A 22,527-nucleotide genomic window follows, 5' to 3' on the forward strand; every position below is an offset into this window, starting at 1 on the left:
AGGCAGTGACTAGTGGGGTACCGCAAGGTTCTGTGCTGGGGCCCCAGCTGTTTACACACTGTACATTAATGATTTAGACGAGGGGATTAAATGTAGTATCTCCAAATTTGCGGATGACACTAAGTTGGGTGGCAGTGTGAGCTGCAAGGAGGATTCTATGAGGCTGCAGAGCGACTTGGATAGGTTAGGTGAGTGGGCAAATGCATGGCAGATGAAGTGGTAAAAACAGAGAGACAGACTATTATCTGAATGGTGACAGATTAGGAAAAGGGCAGGTGCAAAGAGACCTGGGTGTCATGGTACATCAGTCATTGAAGGTTGGCATGCAGGTACAGCAGGCGGTTAAGAAAGCAAATGGCATGTTGGCCTTCATAGCGAGGGGATTTGAGTACAAGGGCAGGGAGGTGTTGCTACAATTGTACAGGGCCTTGGTGAGGCCACATCTGGAGTATTGTGTACAGTTTTGGTCTCCTAACCTGAGGAAGGACATTCTTGCTATTGAGGGAGTGCAGCGAAGGTTCACCAGACTGATTCCCGGGATGGCGGGACTGACCTATCAAGAAAGACTGGATCAACTGGGCTTGTATTCACTGGAGTTCAGAAGAATGAGAGGGGACCTCATAGAAACTTTTAAAATCCTGACGGGGTTAGACAGGTTAGATGCAGGAAGAATGTTCCCAATGTTGGGGAAGTCCAGAACCAGGGGACACAGTCTAAGGATAAGGGGGAAGCCATTTAGGACCGAGATGAGGAGGAATTTCTTCACCCAGAGAGTGGTGAACCTGTGGAATTCTCTACCACAGAAAGTTGTTGAGGCCAATTCACTAAATATATTCAAAAAGGAGTTAGATGAAGTCCTTACTACTAGGGGAATCAAGGGGTATGGTGAGAAAGCAGGAATGGGGTACTGAAGTTGCATGTTCAGCCATGAACTCATTGAATGGCGGTGCAGGCTAGAAGGGCCGAATGGCCTACTCCTGCACCTATTTTCTATGTTTCCATGATATTGACCCAGTGACAATAAAGAAATGGACACATATGTACACAACAGAATGTTTGTGAGTTGGAGGTGATGGTTTTCCCAAGACATTGCTATTCTTGTCTCTCTTAGAGGTGGAAGTGCTGACAAAACAAGCTTTGAGTTGCTGTACACCAGACACATTGCCAGTACAGTGTTCTTGTGGTGGAGGGATTGGATATAGAGCTCTGAGGAGGAGGAAGAGGGAGGAGGGGAGGGGGGGGAGGGGGAGTGATGGGTTTGGGATGGGGTGTGCTGGGATGAGGGTGGGGGTGGGGTGAGGGGAGGGGGAGGTGGGAATGGTGAGGAAGAGTGGGAGGGGGAGTGCTGCGTTGGGAAGAGGAGTGTGTGGAGTTGGGGATGAAGGGAGGGGAGAGGTAGGAGGAGTGCTGGGGAGGGGAGAGAGGAGAGGGAGTGGGGGGGGGAAGAGAGGGAGTGGGGGGGGGGGAAGAGAGGGAGTGGGGGGGGGAGGGGAGAGGGGGGGGAGAGGGAGTGGGGGGGGGGAGAAATGGGAGTGTGAGTGGGGGGGAGGAATGGGAGTAGGAGAGGGAGAGGTGGAGGGAGGAGGTGGAGTGGAGGGAGGAGGTGGAGTGGAGGGAGGAGGTGGAGTGGAGAGAGGAGGTGGAGTGGAGAGAGGAGGTGGAGTGGAGAGAGGAGGTGGAGTGGAGAGAGGAGGTGGAGTGGAGAGAGGAGGTGGAGTGGAGAGAGGAGGTGGAGTGGAGAGAGGAGGTGGAGTGGAGAGAGGAGGTGGAGTGGAGAGAGGAGGTGGAGTGGAGAGAGGAGGTGGAGTGGAGAGAGGAAGTGGAGTGGAGAGAGGAAGTGGAGTGGAGAGAGGAAGTGGAGTGGAGAGAGGAAGTGGAGTGGAGAGAGGAGGTGGAGTGGAGGGAGGAGGTGGAGTGGAGGGAGGAGGTGGAGTGTGAGCGGGAGGAGTGCTGGGGTGGGGAGAGAGGAGGGGGAGTGGGGGGGAGGAGGGGGAGGGGGAGAGGCAAGGATGGGGGGAGGAGGGTTGCTGGGATGAGGATGGGGGGAGGGAGAGAGAGAGGGAGGGGGAGTGTTGGATTGGGGGGAGGGAGGGTGAGTGGGATGGAGGAGTCGGAGCGGGAGGGGGAGCGGGAGGGGGAAGGAGTGCTGGGTGAGGATGGGGTGGGGAGAGAGGAGAATGAGAGGGGGGGAGGGTTGGGGAGAGGGGGTGAGTGTTGGGTTGGGGAGAGGGAGGGGGGGAGGGTTGGGGAGAGGGAGGGGGAGTGTTGGGTTGGTGAGAGGGAGGGGAATGTTGGGTTGGGGAGTGGGAGGGGGAGTGTTGGGTTGGGAAGAGGGAGGGGGAGTGTTGGGTTGGGGAGGGGCAGATATCACCACTTTCTCTGCCTGTGTCAGGAATACTGAATCTTTCACGCCAGTTCGGTTTTGGTGTAGATTGTGAGTGGATTCTGTGCTTTACCTTAACACTGTGACGTATGTCTAAAGCATCAGATGTTTCCTGATACAGCATTTCATTGAAGACAATATCTCCCGAGATCACAATATCAGCACTGTTCTTCACAAGCTATGTGAGGGAAGATAAATTTATTGAAGAGTCAAACTTATTAGAATTCAAATGAAATTTAGTAATACTTAAAAGCTAACGAATATCTTGACAAATTCAAAAAGACAGTTTTTAGGGAATTCCAAATGTTTAACTGATAGAATAAATCTTCACAAATCTTCTCATTGATTTAAGTGACTCCTTCATCACAGATGCAACTGGAGAGTAAACTAACAGGGTGACAGATATACAAAACCATGGTACTTGTACCATGGTGCCCAGCACCCAGTACTAGATACCTGGACCATAGAATCATAGAACGGTTACAGCACAGGAGGCCATTCGGCCCGTCGAGCCCGTGCTGGCTCTCTGCAAGAGCACCTCAGCCAGTCCCACTCCCGCCCTTTCCCCGTAGCCCTGTAAATCTTTCTCTTTCAGGTACTTACCCAACTCCCTTTTGAAAGCCACGATTGAATCTGTCTCCACCACCCTTTCAGGCAGCGCATTCCAGATCCTAACCACTCGCTGCGTAAAAACGTTTCTTCTCATGTTGCCTTTGGTTCTTTTGCCAATCACCTTAAATCTGTGTCCTCCGATTCTCAACCCTTCAGCCAATGAGAACAGTTTCTCTCTCTCTACTCTGTCCAGACCCCTCATGATTTTGAACACCTCGATCAAATCTCCTCTTAACCTTCCCTGCTCCAAGGAGAACAACCCCAGCTTCTCCAGTCTATCCACGTAACTGAAGTCCCTCATCCCTGGAACCATTCTCCTAAATTTTTTCTGCACCCTCTCTAAGGCCTTCACATCCTTCCTAAAGTGCAGTGCCCAGAATTGGACACAATACTCCAGATGGGGCCGGGACCAGTGTTTTATAAAAGTTCATCATAATTTCCACACTTTTATACTCTGTGCCCTTATTTATGAAGCCCCGGATCCCGTAAGCTTTTTTAACCGCTTTCTCAACCTAATCTGCCCTGCCACCGTCAACAATTTGTGCACATATACCACCAGGTCTCGCTCTTCATGCACCCCCTTCAGGATTGTACCCTTTAGTTTATACTTCATCAGAACATAAGAATATAAGAAATAGGAGCAGGAGTCGGCCATTCGGCCCCTTGAGCCTACTCCGCTATTTAATAAGATCATGGCTGATCTGATCATGGACTCAGCTCCACTTCCCTGCCCGCTGCCCAGAACCCTTTATTACCTTATCGCTCAAAAATCTGTCTATCTCTGCCTTAAATATATTCAATGACCCAGCCTCCACAGCTCTCTGGGGCAGAGAATTCCACAGATTTACAACCCTCAGAGAAGAAATTCCTCATCTCAGTTTTAAATGGGCGGACCCTTATTCTGAGACTATGTACAGTTGTAGCAGGACTTCTCTGCTTTTATACTCTATCCCCCTTGCAATAAAGGCCAACATTCCATTTGCCTTCCTGATTACTTGCTGTATCTGCATACTAACTTTTTGTGTTTCAAGCACAAGGACCCCCAGGTCTCTCTGTACTGCAGCAATTTGCAATTTTTCTCCATTTAAGTTATAATTTGCTTTTCTACTTTTTCTGCCAAAGTGGATAACCTCACATTTTCCCACATTATACTGCATCTGCCAAATTTTTGCCCATTCACTGAGCCTGTCTATATCACTTTGCAGATTTTTTGTGTCCTTCTCAAAATTTGCTTTCCCACCCATCTTTGTATCATCAGCAAACTTGGTTACATTACACTCGGTTCCTTCATCCAAGTCATTAATATAGATTGTAAATAGTTGAGGCACCAGCACCGATCCCTGCGGCACCCCACGAGTTACTGTTTGCCAACCAGAAAATGACCCATTTATCCTGACTCTCTGTTTTCTGTTAGTTAGCCAATCCTCTATCCATGCTAATATATTACCCCCAACCCAGCGAACTTTTATCTTGTGCAGTAATCTTTTATGTGGCACCTTATCAAATGCCTTCTGGAAATCCAAATATACCACATCCACTGGTTCCCCCATATCCACCCTGCTTGTTACATCCTCAAAGAACTCCAGCAAATTTGTCAAACATGATTTCCCTTTCATAAAACCATGCTGACTCTACTTAATTGAATTATGCTTTTCCAAATATCCTGCTACTGCTTCCCAAATAATGGACTCCAGCATTTTCCCAATGACAGATGCTAGGCTAACTGGTCTATAGTTTCCTGCTTTTTGTCTGCCTAATTTTTTAAATAGGGACATTACATTTGCGGTTTTCCAATCCGCTGGGACCGCTCCAGAATCCAGGGAATTTTGGTAGATTACAATCAATGCATCTACTATCTCTGCAGCCACTTCTTTTAAGACCCTAGGATGTAAGCCATCAGGTCTAGGGGACTTGTCCGCCTTTTGTCCCATTATTTTACCATGTACTACTTCATTAGTGATAATGATTGTATTAAGTTCCTCCCTCCCTATAGCCCCTTGATTATCCACTATTGGGATGTTTTTATGTCTTCTACCATGAAGACAGGTACAAAATATTTGTTCAATGTCTCTGCCATTTCCCTGTTCCCCATTATTAATTCCTCAGTCTCATCCTCTAGGGGACCAACATTTACTTTAGCCACTCTTTTCCTTTTTATGTACCTGTAGAAACTCTTACTATCCATTTTTATATTTTGCGCTAGTTTACTTTCACAATCTATCTTCCCTCTATCATTTTTTTAGTTGTTCTTTGCTGGCTTTTAAAAGTTTCCCAATCCTCTGGCCTCCCACTAGTCTTGGCCACATTGTATGCCCTTGTTCTCAATTTGATACCATTAGTTAGGCACAGATGGTTATCCCTTCTCTTACAGTCTTTCCTTCTCATCGGGATATATTTTTGTTGCGAGTTATGAAATATCTCCTTAAATGTCTGCCACTGCTCATAAACTGTCCCATTCTTTAATCTATTTTCCCAGTTCACTTTAGCCAACTCTGCCCTCATAACTTTGTAGTCTCCTTTATTTAAGCTTAGGACACTGGTCTGAGATCCAACTTTCTCACCCTCCAACTGAGTTTGAAATTCAACCATGCTATGGTCACTCATTCCTAGAGGATCCTTTACTACGAGATCGTTTATTAATCCTGTCTCATTACACAGTACCAGATCTAAGATAGCCGGCTCCCTGGTTGCTTCCGCAACAGCCTCTCCTCATTCTTTCTAACAAAATGTATCACCTCACACTTTTTTGCGTTAAATTTCATCTGCCTCGTGTCCATACTTTCCGTCTATGTCCTCGAAGTTTATCACTGTCCTCCTCACTGTTCACTACACGTCCAAGTTTTGTGTCATCTGCGAATGTTGAAATTGTGCCCTGTACACCCACATCCAAGTCAGTAATATATATCCAGAAATATATATATCATGGTGCCCAAGACCGAGTACTGGATACTAGAGCCCACAATGAAGACGAGGTGAGGAAAATAGGAATTAGGTATCTGTAAATAAGAGTCTTTCACATTAGAAACCAATTCAAATTTTACCTGTTTTAAATTGTTGGTCAGCAAATTTGCTGTTACAATGATATCTTGTTTTGAGGCTGTGAGAACGCACTCAAAATACGAACATTTACATCCCTCCATGGCACAGTCCTAAGAAAGACCAACGTATAAATATGTCATTCATAAAGGACAAATTCATCGAAATTACCACCTCTTCAACTGGAGCTTTTTTTTTTCCATTCTTGGGATCTCTGGCAAAGCCAGCATCTATTTATCCCTAGTTGCCGTGAAAAGGGAGTTGTTAACCTTCTTGAACTGTTGCAGTTTGTGTGGTGAGGGTGCTCCCAGAATGCTGTTAGGTAGGAAGTTCCAGGAAAACGGTTAGATACAAGTGAGTGGCTTGCTGGGCCACTTCACAGGGCAGTTACATCAGAGTGGGACTGAAGTCGTGTATTGGCTAGACCGCGTCAAGTCGGCATGTTTCCTTCTCTAAAGGACATCAGTGAACCAGTTGGGTTTTTACAATAATCTGACTGCACATATTAAAAGTTAGGGAATAGATAGTTGAGGCATTATTACATATGTATAAAAATTCATTAGAAAAGGGAATAGTGCCAGAGGACTGGCAGACAGCTAATGTGATCCCTGCATATAAAAAGGGAGATAGAACAGATGTAGGTAAATATAGACCAATTAGATTAACGTCAGTGGTAGGAAAGTTAATGGAATCCTTACTCAAAGATATAATAAACAAACATCTAGATGCTTATATAATAGATGGCAGTTGAACAAGATGACCGAAGCGATCTGTCAATGGTGAGAGAGGTTGTTCCAATGAGGTGACACTAGATAGTGAGTTTACTCCAAACACTTGCAACCTGCATAAAGGTCAATCTGTCAAATGCAGTAAGCAACAGCTTCTGAGCTTGGACAGTGAACAGCTGCGAGATGGGAGCTTTTATAGCACATTGAGGTGTACAAAATAATGAGGAGCCTGGACGTGGTGGATAGTAAGGGTCTATTTCCATTGGTAAAGAGGTCTATAACGAGGGGGCATAGTTTTAAGGTGGTTGGTAGAAGGTTTAGAGGAGATTTGAGGGGGGGCTTCTTTACGCAGACGGTTGTGGGGATCTGGAACTCGATGCCTGGAAGAGTGGTGGATGCAGAAACCCTCATCACTTTTAAGAGATGGTTGGATGGGCACTTAAAGTGCCATAACCTACAGGGTTATGGACCTAGAGCTGGTAATTGGGATTAGACTGGATGACCTTTTGTTGGACGGAGCAGATATAATGGTAAGTACTGTGGGGAATAGAATACGGCCAGGGTGATCTCCTGGACTAGTGTCGATCACCTCGATGGGTCGGAGAGGAATTTTCCCAGATTTTTTCTCCCTAAATTGGCCTGGGTTTTTAATCTGGTTTTTGCCTCTCCCAGGAGATCACATGGCTCCGGTTGGGGTGAAGTGTAGAATGTTTCAGTATAAGAGGTGTCGCAGTTGTGGTAAAGCGGATTGGTTGGGCTGGATGCTCTTCACCTTCCCGTCATTGTTCGTAGGTTTATATGTAACCTTTAGGGCTGCTGACCAAGGGCCGAATGGCTCTTTGTCGACCAGCACGGACACGATGGGCCGGAATGGCCTCCTTCTGCGCTGTAAATTTCTATGTTTCTATTTGCAGCTGTCAAGTAATGAGATGATTCCATGGCCATTCAACTCCCAACCTGCTGACCTGACGTGAGCCCCGAGCAGCGAAGACTCCGTGGGTCACCTGGTAAACTCTGAACGTGAGCTGAAAATAGTTGTTAATCATCTATTAACAAGGTAATAATGACCTGAATTGCCTCCCCCGCCGCTGTGTGTCGGGTCTGCTCAGCGTTGACAGACCCAACATTTGGGAAAGGCCGTAGCAGTGGATTGATAGCTGGGTCCTGACTCGCTATCAAAAAGAAACATTTTCCCAGCCAACCTGCCACCTGTCATGCCCGCTGACCCCCTGCAAAATTCCCCCATATAAACTCTTCATTCTCCAAGTCAATAAAGGTCTAAATGGTGTTGGTTATAGAATCATAGAAGTTTATAGAACAGAAGGAGACCATTCCGGCCAACAAGAGGCTATCCAGCCTAATCTCACTTTCCAGCTCTCGGTCCGTAGCCCTGCAGGTTACGGCACTTCAAGTGCACATCCAAGTACTGTTAAAATGTGATGAGGGTTTCTGCCTCTACCACCCTTTCAGGCAGTGAGTTTCAGACCCCCACAACCCTTTGCATGCAGAAATTTCACCTCAAATCCCCTCTAAACCTTCTACCAATTACTTTAAATTTATGCCCCCTTGTTGTTGACCCCTCTGCTAAGGGAAATAGGCCCTTTCTATCCACTATATCGAGGCCCCTCATAATTTTATGCACCTCATTAAGGTCTCCCTTCAGCCTCCTCTGTTCCAATGTAAACAAATGCAGCCTATCCAATCTTTCCTCATAGCTTAGATTCTCCACTCCCGGCAACATCTTCGTAAATCTCTGCACCCTCTCCAGTACAATCACATCCTTCAGTCACCTGTGGCCTAACCAGTGTTTGATACAGTTCAAGCATAACCCCTCTGCTCTTGTATTCTATGCCTCGGCTAATAAAGGCAAGTATTCCTTCTTAACCACCTTATCTACCAGCACTTTGTGCCATGCAGTGGATCAGATGGGGATTTCCCCCTGTGATTCACACTATCAAGGTCCAGCTAGGGCAGAGTGGAGAATGGTCCCGAGAGGGAAAGACCTGGGGTTAAAACTTTCTGCTGCTCGTATCTCTGCCAGTTCTCCCTTTATCCTGCTTCAAGCCCATTACCTGCATAGGCCATGTACGAACATGGACTTTACCTAATCCCCTCACTCGGATAAGAAACACAACTAACACCAACCGGAGGATAAAGGTCTCAAATCTTTTACCAACCCTGAAAAGTGAAACTGTCTGATACAATTCTAATTGTACAGCCCTACTGTTTAACTCTGGCTGCCTGCATCAGAAAATAAAAAAGTTGTGGGAAATGCCACTAGGCCCAACAAACCCATCCTTTTTTCAAAGATTCACTAGATCTACCCACCCTGTCATGGAACCCCACTACTCCCCTCCCCATAACATCACCCCCTCATCGAAGCTCTCCATTCCTCCCCCTGGAACACCTCCCATTTAGCTTTCCGCTTCAATGAACACTCCTGGTAACTTACCCCCTCCCCGCTCCTTCTTCCTCCCCCCCACCCACTCCCCTCCCTTCCTCCCTGATAGAGAATTCAAGCTCTGCAGCCAGGCTGCATTTAGACAGGTTGTGAAAAAACACAGGCCACATTGCATTAAGGCATCAATCAACTTGACATTTTCGGACTTTGGGTAGCGAGCCAATTAAAAGGTTAAAAGACTATTAATTGAGCCAATAAGTTCAAAAAAGCCGAGTTCTTTTCTGTAAATTGATCCAGTTATAAGTACAGCCATTTTGACCATATGGTCTCAGAAAGGACAAAGACCTGGCTTAAAGCCAAGAACTTTTTACTGCTGTCTGCCAAAAATAAAGCAGTTAAAACTACAATCGGAGTTCGTATTTCATTGGAAATTAAGAGATCTAACACTCCCCCCCCACCCCCTCCCTTCCTTCCCCCCCACCTCCTCCCCTCCCTCCTCCCCCCCAACCCCTCCCCTCTCCTCCCCACCCCTCTCCTCCCTTCCCTCCCCCTCCCTCCCACCCCTCTCCTCCCTTCCCTCCCCCGCCCCCTCTCCCTCCCCTCCCACCCCTCCCTTCCCCCAGCCCCTCCCTCTCCTCCCCTCTCTTTCTCCCTGCCCCTTCACCCCCCTCTCTTTTCTTCTCCCCCTGTCTTCTCCCCTCCTCTCCTCTCCTCTCCTCTCTCCGCACCATATGGATATCTTTTCTGCACCTGTGCTCCTAGAATTGCATTCCCCCCTCAGTGATTTTGCATTCATTCGTTTTAAACCAGGAAATCATGAGTTGAAGGTCTGTAATTTTGCTGCGAGGGCAGAGTAGTATTTTTACACTATACCATTCTCACAATATGACAGGAAAGGGCAGGTTTGGGCAGGATCCCCATTTTACACTCAGGCAGTGAACAGTAAAATCAGGTGGGATGTAAAACCAAGATGCAGCCCAAAGCAGTCGGTGGCTTAAGTTAAAAAAACCTCCTAAATCAGCGTTAGGCTTCACTACATTGTCTGGTCATGGAAAGACATTTTAGTCCCAGATTTACTCTTCCAGAAAGGGAGCTGTAACAAATTCCTTGACATAGAGTTGAGGTGCCTTTTGTGAGTAGTCAGCGATCGACATGGAGCTCTGCTCAGGGGACAGGAGGTCCTGCTTCTCATGGTGGTGGCACAGGTTGGGATGTGGTGCTGTATCTTGGGGAGATGCTGATATTACTCGGTTTGGTTGTATGGAGGATATATAACATATAAAGTGTTAGATAAACAATTTAAAATCACCCATTGATCGTTTCCTTTCTGTGCTGGCTGTTGTTTTAAGATCTTCTGTGTTTTCTGACAATCTTTCAAAGATTCCTGTGAAAAGGACAGTCCATTTAGTTCCAGGTATCCAACCAAGTCTGACATCAACAATAAAAAATAAAAGAGAAGAGTCCAGGGATATAAAAAGAAAATAAATTAAAACTAAATTAAGCTATTTAGTGCAATTTCTATTTTTCCCTCCTCATTTCTCCCAGCCCTCTGCCCCCTCTCCTGAAGTTATTCTGGATTATTGCCCAAGCCACGTAAAAATTGGCATAGGTGGTGAGAGACCAGAAGAATTAACACGTGGCTAAAGGGCTGGTGTGGGAAAGGGGGATTCCTTTTCATGGGACACTGGCACCAGGTCTGGGACAGGAAGGAGCTGTATCGATGGGATGGGCTCCACCTGAACCGGAATGAGACCCGTGTCCGAGTAGAAAGGGTCAATAGGGAGGTGGCAAAGGCTTTAAACCATAAGATGAGGGGAGGAATCTATAAGAAACGTAACCAGTTTAAATATAAACAAAACAGGAAAAGAGGAGAGTATAGGAAAGAATGAAGTAAGGGTTGATGGCAAGGGAATAAATAGTGTTATAGAACAGGAGTCTAAAAAGATGGTTAAACATAAAATGAGAGGAAATCCTATTAAAAAATGTCTGTACAGCAATGCACGGTGTCCGGAATAAAATAGGGGATTGGAGGCAAACACGCGTTGTGAGGAACCAGACATAATAGGGATTACTGAGACATGGCTACAGAAAAATCAGGGCTGGGAATTAAACATCGTAGAGTATAACATATTTAGAAAAGATAGAGAGGGAAAAAAGGGAGATGGAGTAAATTTTAACTACCCTGATATTAATTGGAGAGAAGAGGTAGGTAAAGGGGGATAAAGGAATGGAGTTCCTACAATGTGTACAGGACTCCTTTCTAACCCAATATGTGAAAAGCCCAACAAAGGAGGATTCACTATTGGATCTACTAATGGGGAATGAACCAGAGCAGATGAGAGAAGTAAAAGTAGGGGAACATCTAGGCAATAGTGACCATAATATAATACGCTTTAAGATGATAATTGAGAAGGACATAAGTATGATGAAAACCAGGTTAATAGATTGGAGAAAAGCTGATTTTGAGGGGCTGAGAATAGAACTTGGGAAAATAAACTGGGCAACAATATTGGTAAAAAAAACGTTGCAGAACAGCAATGGAAAACATTTAAAACGATGTTCAACAGAGTGTAGGAACAATATATTCCACTGAAGGAAAGAACAAACTAATGATACTCCATGGATGAATAAAGCCATAAGGGAACAATTAATGGTAAGGAAAGTGGCATACATTAAGTACATAGACAGCAGGGGAGAGCATGATAAGGGAGAATACAAAAAGATTAGGAGAGAAGTCAAAAAAACAATTAGGAAGGCAAAGAGGAACCATGAAATTAAATTATCAAGGAACATAAAATAAAATAGTAAAATATTTTACAGGCACATCAATAAAAAAAGGAATATTGGGATGGGAATAGGGCCATTAAGGGATAGACAGGATAATATCACAGGTAACGATAGAGAGATGGCAGAAATATTAAATAATTATTTTGCTTCAGTATTTACCAGGGGGATAGAACAGGTGGACATGACATTGGATGATGAGATTAGGAATGAAATAAGTACATTTAAAATAAAAAGAGGGGATATATTAAATAAGCTAATCAAACTCAAAGAGGATAAAACCCTTGGTCCGGATGGATTGCATCTAGGCATTTTTAAATAATCTAGGGAAGAGATAACAGAGACATTACTACACATATTGAATAATTTGTTGGAAAAAACTGTAGTGCCAGAGGATAGGCGGATAGCTAACATAATACCAATATTTAAGGAGGATAGAACATGTCCAGGGAATTATAGACCAGTCAGCTTAACATCGGTGGTAGGAAAAAAATGGAATCCCTAGTTTTGGTCTCCCCAGAGTAGACAATGGTAATGCAGTAAATGTAATTTACGATGAGGTTCCCCATAACAGACAGATGAATAAGGTCAGAGAATGCAGAGTCAGGGAACAAGTAGCAGGATGGTAGCTGGCTGGCTTCAAGCCAGAAAGCAGAGAGTAGGGGTAAAGGATAGCTATTCACAGGGGCAGAAGGTGAGTGGTGGTGTTCTATAAGGATCAGTGCTGGGACCACTGTTGGTCACAATTTATCTTTCAGACTTTAGAATCAAAAACACAATTTCTAAATTTGCAGATGACACTAAATTGGGAGCGACAGTCAATACTGAGGAGGACTGCAGGGGGACATTAATAAACTTGCAGAATGGGCATATAATTAGCAAATGAAGTTCAACACAGATGAGGTATTAAATTTTGGTAGGTAGAATAGGAGGTCACTTATTACTTTGAGGGTAGCTTGGCATGGAGATGGAAAGCTGAGAGTACATTCAGAAGGGAGAGAAGCAAAGCTGGAATTAGAAAGCAGAAATTTAGTAAGCAAGTTTGGAAGGCAGAGGAAACAAAGGCTAGAAAATAGACAACAAGGGAGTTTGGTTAAATGGTATAAACTTCAATGCAAGGAGTCCAGGGAATAAGGCAGATGAGCTGAGAGCACAGATAGACACTTGGGAATATGATATTGTAGCTATTACTGAGACATGGCTGAAAAAAGGACAGGTATGTCAGTTCAACATTCCTGGTTACAGGGTTGTTCAGCGGGATAGACAGGGGGATAAAAAAGGAGGGCAGGTTGCAGTATTAATTAGCAAAGCAATTACAGCTGTAAGGAGGGATAATATGTTAGGAGGATCATCTAATGAGGCCATATGGGTTGAATTGAAGAACAAAAAAGGGGTGATTACACTGCTGGGAGTGTACTATAAACCCCCAGTCAGAGGAGATAGAAGAGCACATATGTAGGCAAATTTATGAGAAGTGCAAAAACTATAGGGCAGTAAATAGTAGGGGATTTCAATTACCCCAATATTAACTGGGATAAAATTAGTGTGAAGGGTATTGAGCGTGCAGAGTTTCTAAAATGCATTCAGGAGAACTTTTTTAGCCAATATATAGCAAGCCCAACAAGGGAGGAGGCGATTCTGGACTTAGTGTGGTGTATGTAGCACACAAATCACTGACTCCACACGGCCTGGTGTAAATCTAACTGCTGTGACCTTCGTCCTTTATTGTTCAGCTCGAGTGCCTCTCAGGTGTGGTGGTCAGCCTTATATAGCACCTGTTGCAGGTACTACCAGGGTTTCCCACCACAGCGCCCTCTGTGGTGTGGCATAGTGCTTACATTACATTTAAGGTACTGGGACGATACACACATCATTACATAACATCACACTTGTCCAACGGAAGGCAGGTGGGCATAGACAGTGCGTTAGTATGGTACATATTATCTGGTACATTAACTGGTTATTGACTGGTAACGGATCCTTGATTTCCTTGTTAGCTGTTATCATTAATTGTACTTCATCCATTATTTTACACAAATACAGTGGCCATTCAGCATTAAAAAAGTAATTATTATAAATTCACTATCTCACATTAACATAGCTCATTTTAGACTCGCTCTGCCTTACAGAAGTCCTTTGTGGGGACCACCTCTTGGTAAGGCCCTTTTAAGACTCCTGGGTGCATTTCCTTTTTAAGGTGCCAGCTTTGATGCAGGAGGATTCCACGAGGCTTCTCCTTGGGCGCTGCCATCTTTGATGCTCTGCTGCTCGGACACGATGCCGCCGCCATCTTCTTCTTCTCCGCCGCTCCGGATGCCCTCCGCCGCCGCAGCCTCCGCTCCCCTCCGCTGCCACCTGACTTGCCGCCTCTCCAGCGGCCGCACTTGCCGCGTCCCCCGCGGCCGCCGACCTCCAGCTGCTGCCGCCGCCCGACGCTAACAGCTCCTCGGTAGGGCTCTTCCGAACCGCCGGCCATCCTGGATCCCTCGCACCCCGCTGGCTCACTCCCCCCCCCCAACTAGGCCCCTGTGCAGGGCTGCTTGCCTGTGGGAGCTGAGGCTGCAGGATCTCGGTGTGAGGTCCGGGCCTGGGGCTTGCCTGTGGGGGCTGAGGCTGCAGGATCTGTGTGTGAGGTCCAGGCCTGGGACTTGCCTGTGGGGGGATTGAGGCTGCAGCTCCAGCTCGGTCGGCGCTGCTCTCTGGGGACCCGGGGCACGGCAGCACCCCGGGGAGCAGCAGCCTGTGGGGTGAAGAAGTCTTCCCAGCTCCCACGGACCGTCTCCATCCAACTCCGGCCGAGGAGTGTCGGCCCATCGCCTGCAACGACCCACAAAGGTAAAGTGTGCGTCTCGTCCCCGTGGGATACCTGCACCTCCGCTCTGCCAAGAACAGGTATCAGTTCCCTGGTGTAGGTACGCAGCTTCACCGTGACCGGGACCAGCTTGGGTCGTGCAGCTGGGTTAATCCACAGTTTATCTAAAGTTCTCCGATTTATCAACGACGGACTCGAGCCCGTGTCCACTTCCATACTCACAGGGACTCCGTTGATTTTTACTTTCCTTATCACTGGGGGCGAATTGTCGGTGCACGTATACAGTCCCAACACCTCATCTTCTTCTACCTGCTCCTCGCTGAACAGTGGATCATCCCCCATCTCCTCAGCCACATGGTGACTCCGATTTCTTTTACACATACGCTGAAGGTGGCCTTTAACGTGGCAGGTATTGCATGTATACTCTGCAAACCTGCACCGATGAGCCCCATGGCTTCCTCCACAACGCCAGCATGGTGCTGCTTGATTGGCCCCCCTCAGCGGACTCTGAGTTCCAGGATCCCGAGGCCCGTGCTCTCTGCCCCGGGCAAAGCCACGTTCTGCAGTTTTGTCCGTGGTGGGCGCTATCCTGTGGACAGTGCCTGCCGGGTTCGAGACTGTGTGGATTATTTGCTTGGTGCTGCAAGTCGAGGTCATATATGCCCGGCTGATGGTGATGGCCTTTGTCAGAGTGACTGTGGGTTCCGTGGCCAGCAGCTTGTGAAGGAGGCCCTCGTGGCCAATCCCCATAACGAAAATGTCCCGCAACGCCTCGTCAAGGTGTGCGCCAAAATCACACGGCGCCGCGAGTCTCCTGAGGTCCGCAGCATATTTGGTGACACCCTGGCCCTCAGATCTGCAGTGATGGTAAAATTTGTTTCTGGCCGTGAGGATGCTCTCCTTCGGTTTCAACTGGTCACGAATGAGTTCAGTCAGCTCCTCGTATGACTTGTCCCTGGCGCTCCCAGCAAATCCCTGACGAGACAGTAAACCTCATCTCCACAACTGGAGAGCAATATCGCCTTACGCTTCTCTCCCATTGCGTATGTGTTCACCGTCAGGTCGTTTGCTGTGAAGTAGTACTCGAGCCTTTCCGTAAAGGCCTCCCAATCATTGCCCATGGTAAAATCCTTTAGCGAGCCCAGAGTAGCCATGGTTGCGTTGAGTTCGTCCGCTTCCTCGTTGCCAATGTGGTGTATGTAGCACACAAATCACTGACTCCACACGGTCTGGTGTAAATCTAACTGCTGTGACCTTCGTCCTTTATTGTTCAGCTCCAGAGTGCCTCTCGGGTGTAGTGGTCAGCCTTATATCGCACCTGTTGCAGGTACTACCAGGGTTTCCCACCACAGCACCCTCTATGGTGTGGCATAGTGCTTACATTACATTTAAGGTACTGGGACGATACACATAACACTTAGTATTAGGGAATGAAGCTGGGCAAGTGGAAGGGGTATCAGTGGGAGAGCATTTTGGTGCTAGTGATCATAATTCAGTTAGATTTAGGTAGTTATGGAAAAGGACAAAGATAGATCAGGAATAAAAGTTCTCAATTGGGAGAAAGCTAATTTTACTAAGCTGTGATGATTTAGCCAAAGTGGACTGGAAACAGTTACTGGAAGGTAAATCAGTGTCAGAGCAGTGGGAGGCATTCAAGGAGGAGATCCGGAGGGTTCAGAGTGTGAGAATAATTACAATCCTCGCCCCTTTGGGGCTATCCCAGATCAGGTATACTCCTCAAGTGTTCACTCTCAAATGAAGATTGAGGTAGTCGAATCCTAGAGACGCTAACTGGGTCTAAAGGTCTGGTCTATCTCTCCCTAAATGAAAGGAACAACCTGAGAATGTTACTGTTCTCCAGATAGCATCTTTAACAAGTTTTTGCCAGATTGTAATGTCCCGGATATTATAAGGGTCCGCAGGGGGGTCTCCCCTCAGAAATGTACCTCTTCACCCAAAGAGTGTACGGAGATGTGGTTCACGAGTTATTGATACAGAAGACCAATGGAGATAATTCTAAAATATATAATTTATTTAAAGAACTGATCTGTAATTTACAGTTGGTGAGTCAGTCAATCACAGCGTTAACAGTTCTAAAAAAGGTGAAAAAAATACAATCTTATTTCTTGTAGAGAATCCTATTTTTAAATCTAAATTTTGTTACAGTATTACCATTCTTAAAATTGTTTAAGCAGGATATTTATCAATTATCAAGGTAGTAGTTACCTTCAATCCCCGACAAGTGGAAGTGTACAAGACTACAGAGCAAGCACAGTGCCGTCTGCCTTGCTCTGTATTCAAGAAACGCTTTTGCCTGTTTAAAGTGAGTCTAACTTGCGCATTCGAGCCTTCAGCATTTATACCCTTTCCGGTTATTTTTCATAAGGTCGCTTGTTGACCATGTTAATTCTCACTAGTTTTTTTTTAAGCTGACCCTTGCATTACTAGCTGCTGCTTCAATACATAGCTATTGTGAGTTTACCATTTATGTTCAAAGGGCAGATGTTATTTAGTTATGCTATGGGCACTTGAGTGTTTGTCACATGATGTGTCATTTTTAAGAAGTTATACAATAACTTCTCCATAGTCCCAAGAATTTGGTCTTGTTTATGCGAGGTACGTGACATTTAGCTATTTGAACTGGATTAACTAATGTCCACATGTGTCCATTGTTCAGTTTACCATCTATAGTCAAGAAGGCAGATGTCATTTGTTTATGATGAACAATCCAGATTAGGCCATTCAGACTGACTGCTTATTTCAACAATTGTCCTGTTTTAAGAAGTTAATAAAGTTAGTTATCCAGGGTCAGCCCTTGAAGGCTAGAAGTCTTTCATAGCTAGGATTTCCAAATCCAGCTTGTCTTATTTTTAAAGAAGTTATAAGGTAGAATTGCTTCACAAGAACAAGTATGTTCCCTTAAAGAAAAAGGGGGGGACTAACAAATCTAGAGCCCACTTGATGTCAAGGGGTATACAGGGTAGGATTAAGAAAAAAAAGAGAGGCTTATGACAGATACCGAGGGCTCAATACTGCAGAAACCCTAGAGGAGTACAGAAAATGCAGGGGTGAAATTAAAAAGGAAATTAGAAAAGCAAAGCTAGAGCATGAAAAAAGTTTGGCAAGTAAAATCAAGGAAAACCCTAAGATGTCACGAAAGTAAAAACCCGTGGGATCCAAGGCAAAGTGGCAAGTTGGATCCAAAATTGGCTCAGAGGCGGGAAGCAAAGGGTAATGGTTGATGGGTGTTTCCAGTGGGGTCTCGCAGGGCTCAGTACTAGATCACTTGCTTTTTGTGGTATATATTAATAATTTAGACTTCAATGTAGGGGGTATGATAAAGAAGTTTGCAGATGATACAAAAATTGGCCGTGTGGTTGATAATGAAGAAGAAAGCTGTAGGCTGCAGGAAGATATCAATGAACTGGTCAGTCATGTGGGCAGAGCAGTGGCAAATGGAATTCAATCTGGAGAAGTGTGAGGTAATGCATTTGGGGAGGGCTAACAAAAGAAGGGAATACACATTAAATGTGTAAAGTCCTGTCCCCTCAGTACAGATTCACACGAGGCATGTAGTGAAGTCAAGGTCACTCTGGACCTGCACCTTTATTTCACAGCTCTGGAATGCTGCACTTGCCTGAGACCTGTCCTTATATACCTGTCTCTTGCAAGTGCACCCCTGGTGGTAAGGTATGCTGGTGGTTACAGGCACATCTTATTACAGTCATGTATAGCATGTTAGGATACAGTTATATATAATAATGTAAGATACATGACAAAATGGTAGGACACTGAGAATTGGAGAGGAACAAAGGGACCTGGGGGTGCATGTCCACAGATCCCTGAAGGTAGCAGGACAGGTAGATAAGGTGGTTAAGAAGGCAGACGGAATACTTGCCTTTATTAGCTGAGGCATATAATACAAGAGCAGGGAGGTTATGCTTGAACTATACAAAACTCGAGTTAGGCCACAGCTAGAGTACTGCATCCAGTTCTGGTCACCACATTACAGGAAAGATGTGATTGCACTGGAGAGGGTACGGAGGAGATTTACGAGGATATTGCCTGGACCGGAGAATCTAAGCTATGAGGAAAGATAGGATAGAGGCTGGGTTTGTTTTCTTTGGAACAGAGGAGGAGAGGAGGCTGAGCGGAGACCTTATTGAGGTGTATAAATTTAGAGTGGATAGGAAGGAACTATTTCCCTCAGCAGAGGGTTCAACAACCAGGAGGCATTGATTTAAAGTAATTGGTAGGAGGTTTAGAAGGGATTTGAGGGGAAATCTTTTCACCCAGAGGGTGGTGAGGGTCTGGAACTCACTGCCTGAAAGGGTGGTAGAGGCAGAAACTCTCACCACATTTAAAAGTACTTGGATGTGCGCTTGAAGTGCCGTAACCTACAGGGCTACGGACCAAGCGCTGGAAAGTGGGATTAGGCTGGATAGCTTTTTGTCGGCCGGCGCAGATACGATGGGCCGAAATGGCCTCTTTCCGTGCTGTAAGTTTCTATGATTCTATGATTTTGAGTCTGGGTGGGGTAAAGGAACAAAGGGATCTTGGATACAGATACACAAATCACTAAATGCTGCTACACAGGTTAACAAACCAAGCATTAGGGTTTATTTCTAGAGGTATAGAATTGAAAAGTAGGGAAGTTATGCTAAACCTGTACCGAACTTTGGTTAGACCACACTTGGAGCACTGCGTACAGTTCTTGTCGCCATATTATAAAAAGGATATAGAGGCATTGGAGAGGGTGCAGAGAAGATTTACAAGGATGATGCCAGAAATGCGAGTGTATACATATTGGGAAAGAATAAACAGGCTGGGTCCCTAAATGCAGAGAATGTTTCCACTTGTAGTGAAGAGCATAACTAGAGGTCATCAATATAGGATCATCACCAAGAAATCGAATATGGAATTCAGACGAAAATTCTTTACTCAAAGAGTGGTGAGAATGTGGAACTAGCTGCCACAGGGAGTGGTTGAGGCGAATAGTATCGATGTATTTAAGGGGAGGCTGGACAAGCATATGGGGGAGAAGGGAATAGAGGGTTATGCTGATAGATTTAGATGAGGAAAGACAGGAGGAGGTTCGAGTGGAGCATAAACACTGGCATGGATTGGTTGGGCCGAATGGCCTGTTTCTGTGTCGCATATCCTATGTAAGATGCTTGGTGTGGTTTTAGGGGGCTGCTTCCCCTCCAGTACCTCACTCAAGTGGCCATTCTTCATTTGTTTGCTGGAGTGAAGCACAGTGTGGTGGGGTGGGCTGTCTGCTGCCCAACTGCATCAGCACTGACCCCACAGATATGGAGGAGTACTGATTCATTGGCTGAGGGAGGCGATAATCAACAGGAGGTTTCCTTGCCCATGTTTGACTTGTTGCCATGCGACGTCATGGGATCTGGAGTCAATGTTGAGGACTCCGAGGGCCACTCCCTCTGTATACCACCTCTGGTGGGTATGTTCTGCCAGTGGAATAGGGATGGTGGTGGAAGTGTCTGGGACATTGACTGAAAGCTATGATTCTGTGAGTATGACCAGTCTGTGGGACAGCTTTCCCAATTTTGGCACAAGCTCCAGATGTTAGTAAGGAGTACTTTGCAAGGTCGACTGGGCTGGGCGAGCCTTTTGTGTGTCTGAATCGGGTACTGAGGTCGATGCCGGGTCATCCCTTCGGTTTTATTCGTTTTTGTAGTAGCAGTTTGATATGGCTTGTTAGGGGGCAGTTAAGAGTCCACTACATTACTGGGGGTCTGGTGTCACATGTAGGCCAGTCCAGGTAAGACTCTCCTTTCCTAAAGGACATTAGTAAATCAATTGGGATTTTACCACAATCCGGTAGTTCCATGGTCACCATTACTGACACGAGCTTTTTATTCCAGATTTATTTAATTAACTGAATTTAAATTCCCCAGCTGCCGTGGTGGGATTTGAACTCATGTTGCTAGATTATTAATGCAGGCCTCTGGATTACTAGTCCAGTAAGATAATCACTATGCTACCGTAGTTGATGCTGGCACCCCTGATACTGGAGGCAGTCCAGGACTAGGTCATTTTGATATTGCTGAAAGTGATAAATGAATTGAATCAGATTAAAATCAGATTTACCTGGTCCAGGTTGAGAATCTGCTGATCCTGTACTGTCACTGGAATTGATATTGCTAGTTTTACTGAAGCATTGTAAGGGTTGTCCATATTGACCTGGGAAAAGAGCACAAAGTTGACAGTCTCTTGAACAAATAGAGTTAGTATCCTAGTAATATTGAGAATTAGAGCCTCTCATGGTCCAGAACTTAAAGGAGGATAACTTTGAAGGTATGAGGCGTGAATTGGCTAGGATAGATTGGCGAATGATACTGAAGGGGTTGACAGTGGATGGGCAATGGCAGACATTTAGAGACCGCATGGATGCACTACAACAATTGTACATCCCTGTCTGGCGTAAAAATAAAAAAGGGAAGGTGGTTCCTATGGAGTGGAGGGTAGCCAATGTAACCCCACTTTTAAAAAAAGGAGGGAGAGAGTAAACAGGGAATTATAGACCAGTCAGCCTGACATCGGTAGTGGGTAAAATGATGGAATCAATTATTAAGGATATCATAGCAGCGCATTTGGAAAGAGGAAATCATGCTTGACAAATCTTCTGGAATTTTTTGAGGATGTTTCCAGTAGAGTGGACAAGGGAGAACCAGTTGATGTGGTCTATTTGGACTTTCAGAAGGCTTTCGACAAGGTCCCACACAAGAGATTAACGTGCAAAGTTAAAGCACATGGGATTGGGGGTAGTGTGCTGACGTGGATTGAGAACTGGTTGTCAGACAGGAAGCAAAGAGTAGGAGTAAATGGGTACTTTTCAGAATGGCAGGCAGTGACTAGTGGGGTACCGCAAGGTTCTGTGCTGGGGCCCCAGCTGTTTACATTGTACATTAATGATTTAGACGAGGGGATTAAATGTAGTATCTTCAAATTTGCGGATGACACTAAGTTGGCTGGAGGTGTGAGCTGGGAGGAGGATGCTATGAGGCTGCAGAGTGACTTGGATAGGTTACGTGAGTGGGCAAATGCATGGCAGATGAAGTATAATGTGGATAAATGTGAGGTTATCCACTTTGGTGGTAAAAACAGAGAGACAGACTATTATCTGAATAGTGACAGATTAGGAAAAGGGGAGGTGCAACGAGACCTGGGTGTCATGGTACATCAGTCATTGAAGGTTGGCATGCAGCTACAGCAGGCGGTTAAGAAAGCAAATGGCATGTTGGCCTTCATAGCGAGGGGATTTGAGTACAGGGGCAGGGAGGTGTTGCTACAGTTGTACAGGGCCTTGGTGAGGCCACACCTGGAGTAATGTGTACAGTTTTGGTCTCCTAACTTGAGGAAGGACATTCTTGCTATTGAGGGAGTGCAGCGAAGGTTCAGCAGACTGATTCCCGGGATAGCGGGACTGACATATCAAGAAAGACTGGATCAACTGGGCTTGTATTCACTGGAGTTCAGAAGAATAAGAACATAAGAACACAAGAATTAGGAACAGGAATCGGCCATCTAGCCCCTCGAGCCTGCTCCGCCATTCAATAAGATCATGGCTGATCTGGCCGTGGACTCAGCTCCACTTACCCACCCTCTCCCCGTAACCCTTAATTCCCTTATTGGTTAAAAATCTATCTATCTGTGACTTAAACATTCAATGAGCTAGCCTCAACTGCTTCTTTGGGCAGAGAATTCCACAGATTCACAACCCTCTGGGAGAAGAAATTCCTTCTCA

At 45.7% G+C, this 22,527-nt stretch overlaps 1 protein-coding gene across 2 annotated transcripts in view; it reads right to left on the reverse strand.

Annotated features, from left to right (window-relative positions):
* The window catches only part of LOC139226240 (integrin alpha-E-like), a 244,876-nt gene that overhangs the window by 24,875 nt on the left and 197,474 nt on the right, over positions 1-22,527 (reverse strand). For both annotated transcript variants that reach the window (XM_070856861.1, XM_070856862.1), the window contains 4 exons: positions 20,871-20,963; positions 10,470-10,544; positions 6,037-6,144; positions 2,457-2,561 (listed from right to left, as the gene is read on the reverse strand). In XM_070856861.1, the coding sequence (XP_070712962.1) occupies positions 2,457-2,561; positions 6,037-6,144; positions 10,470-10,544; positions 20,871-20,963 (381 nt within the window). The remainder of the gene's footprint in view (positions 1-2,456; positions 2,562-6,036; positions 6,145-10,469; positions 10,545-20,870; positions 20,964-22,527) is intronic.

The sequence above is a fragment of the Pristiophorus japonicus genome, chromosome 16 (genome assembly GCF_044704955.1).
Source record: "Pristiophorus japonicus isolate sPriJap1 chromosome 16, sPriJap1.hap1, whole genome shotgun sequence".
NCBI lineage: Eukaryota > Metazoa > Chordata > Chondrichthyes > Pristiophoridae > Pristiophorus > Pristiophorus japonicus.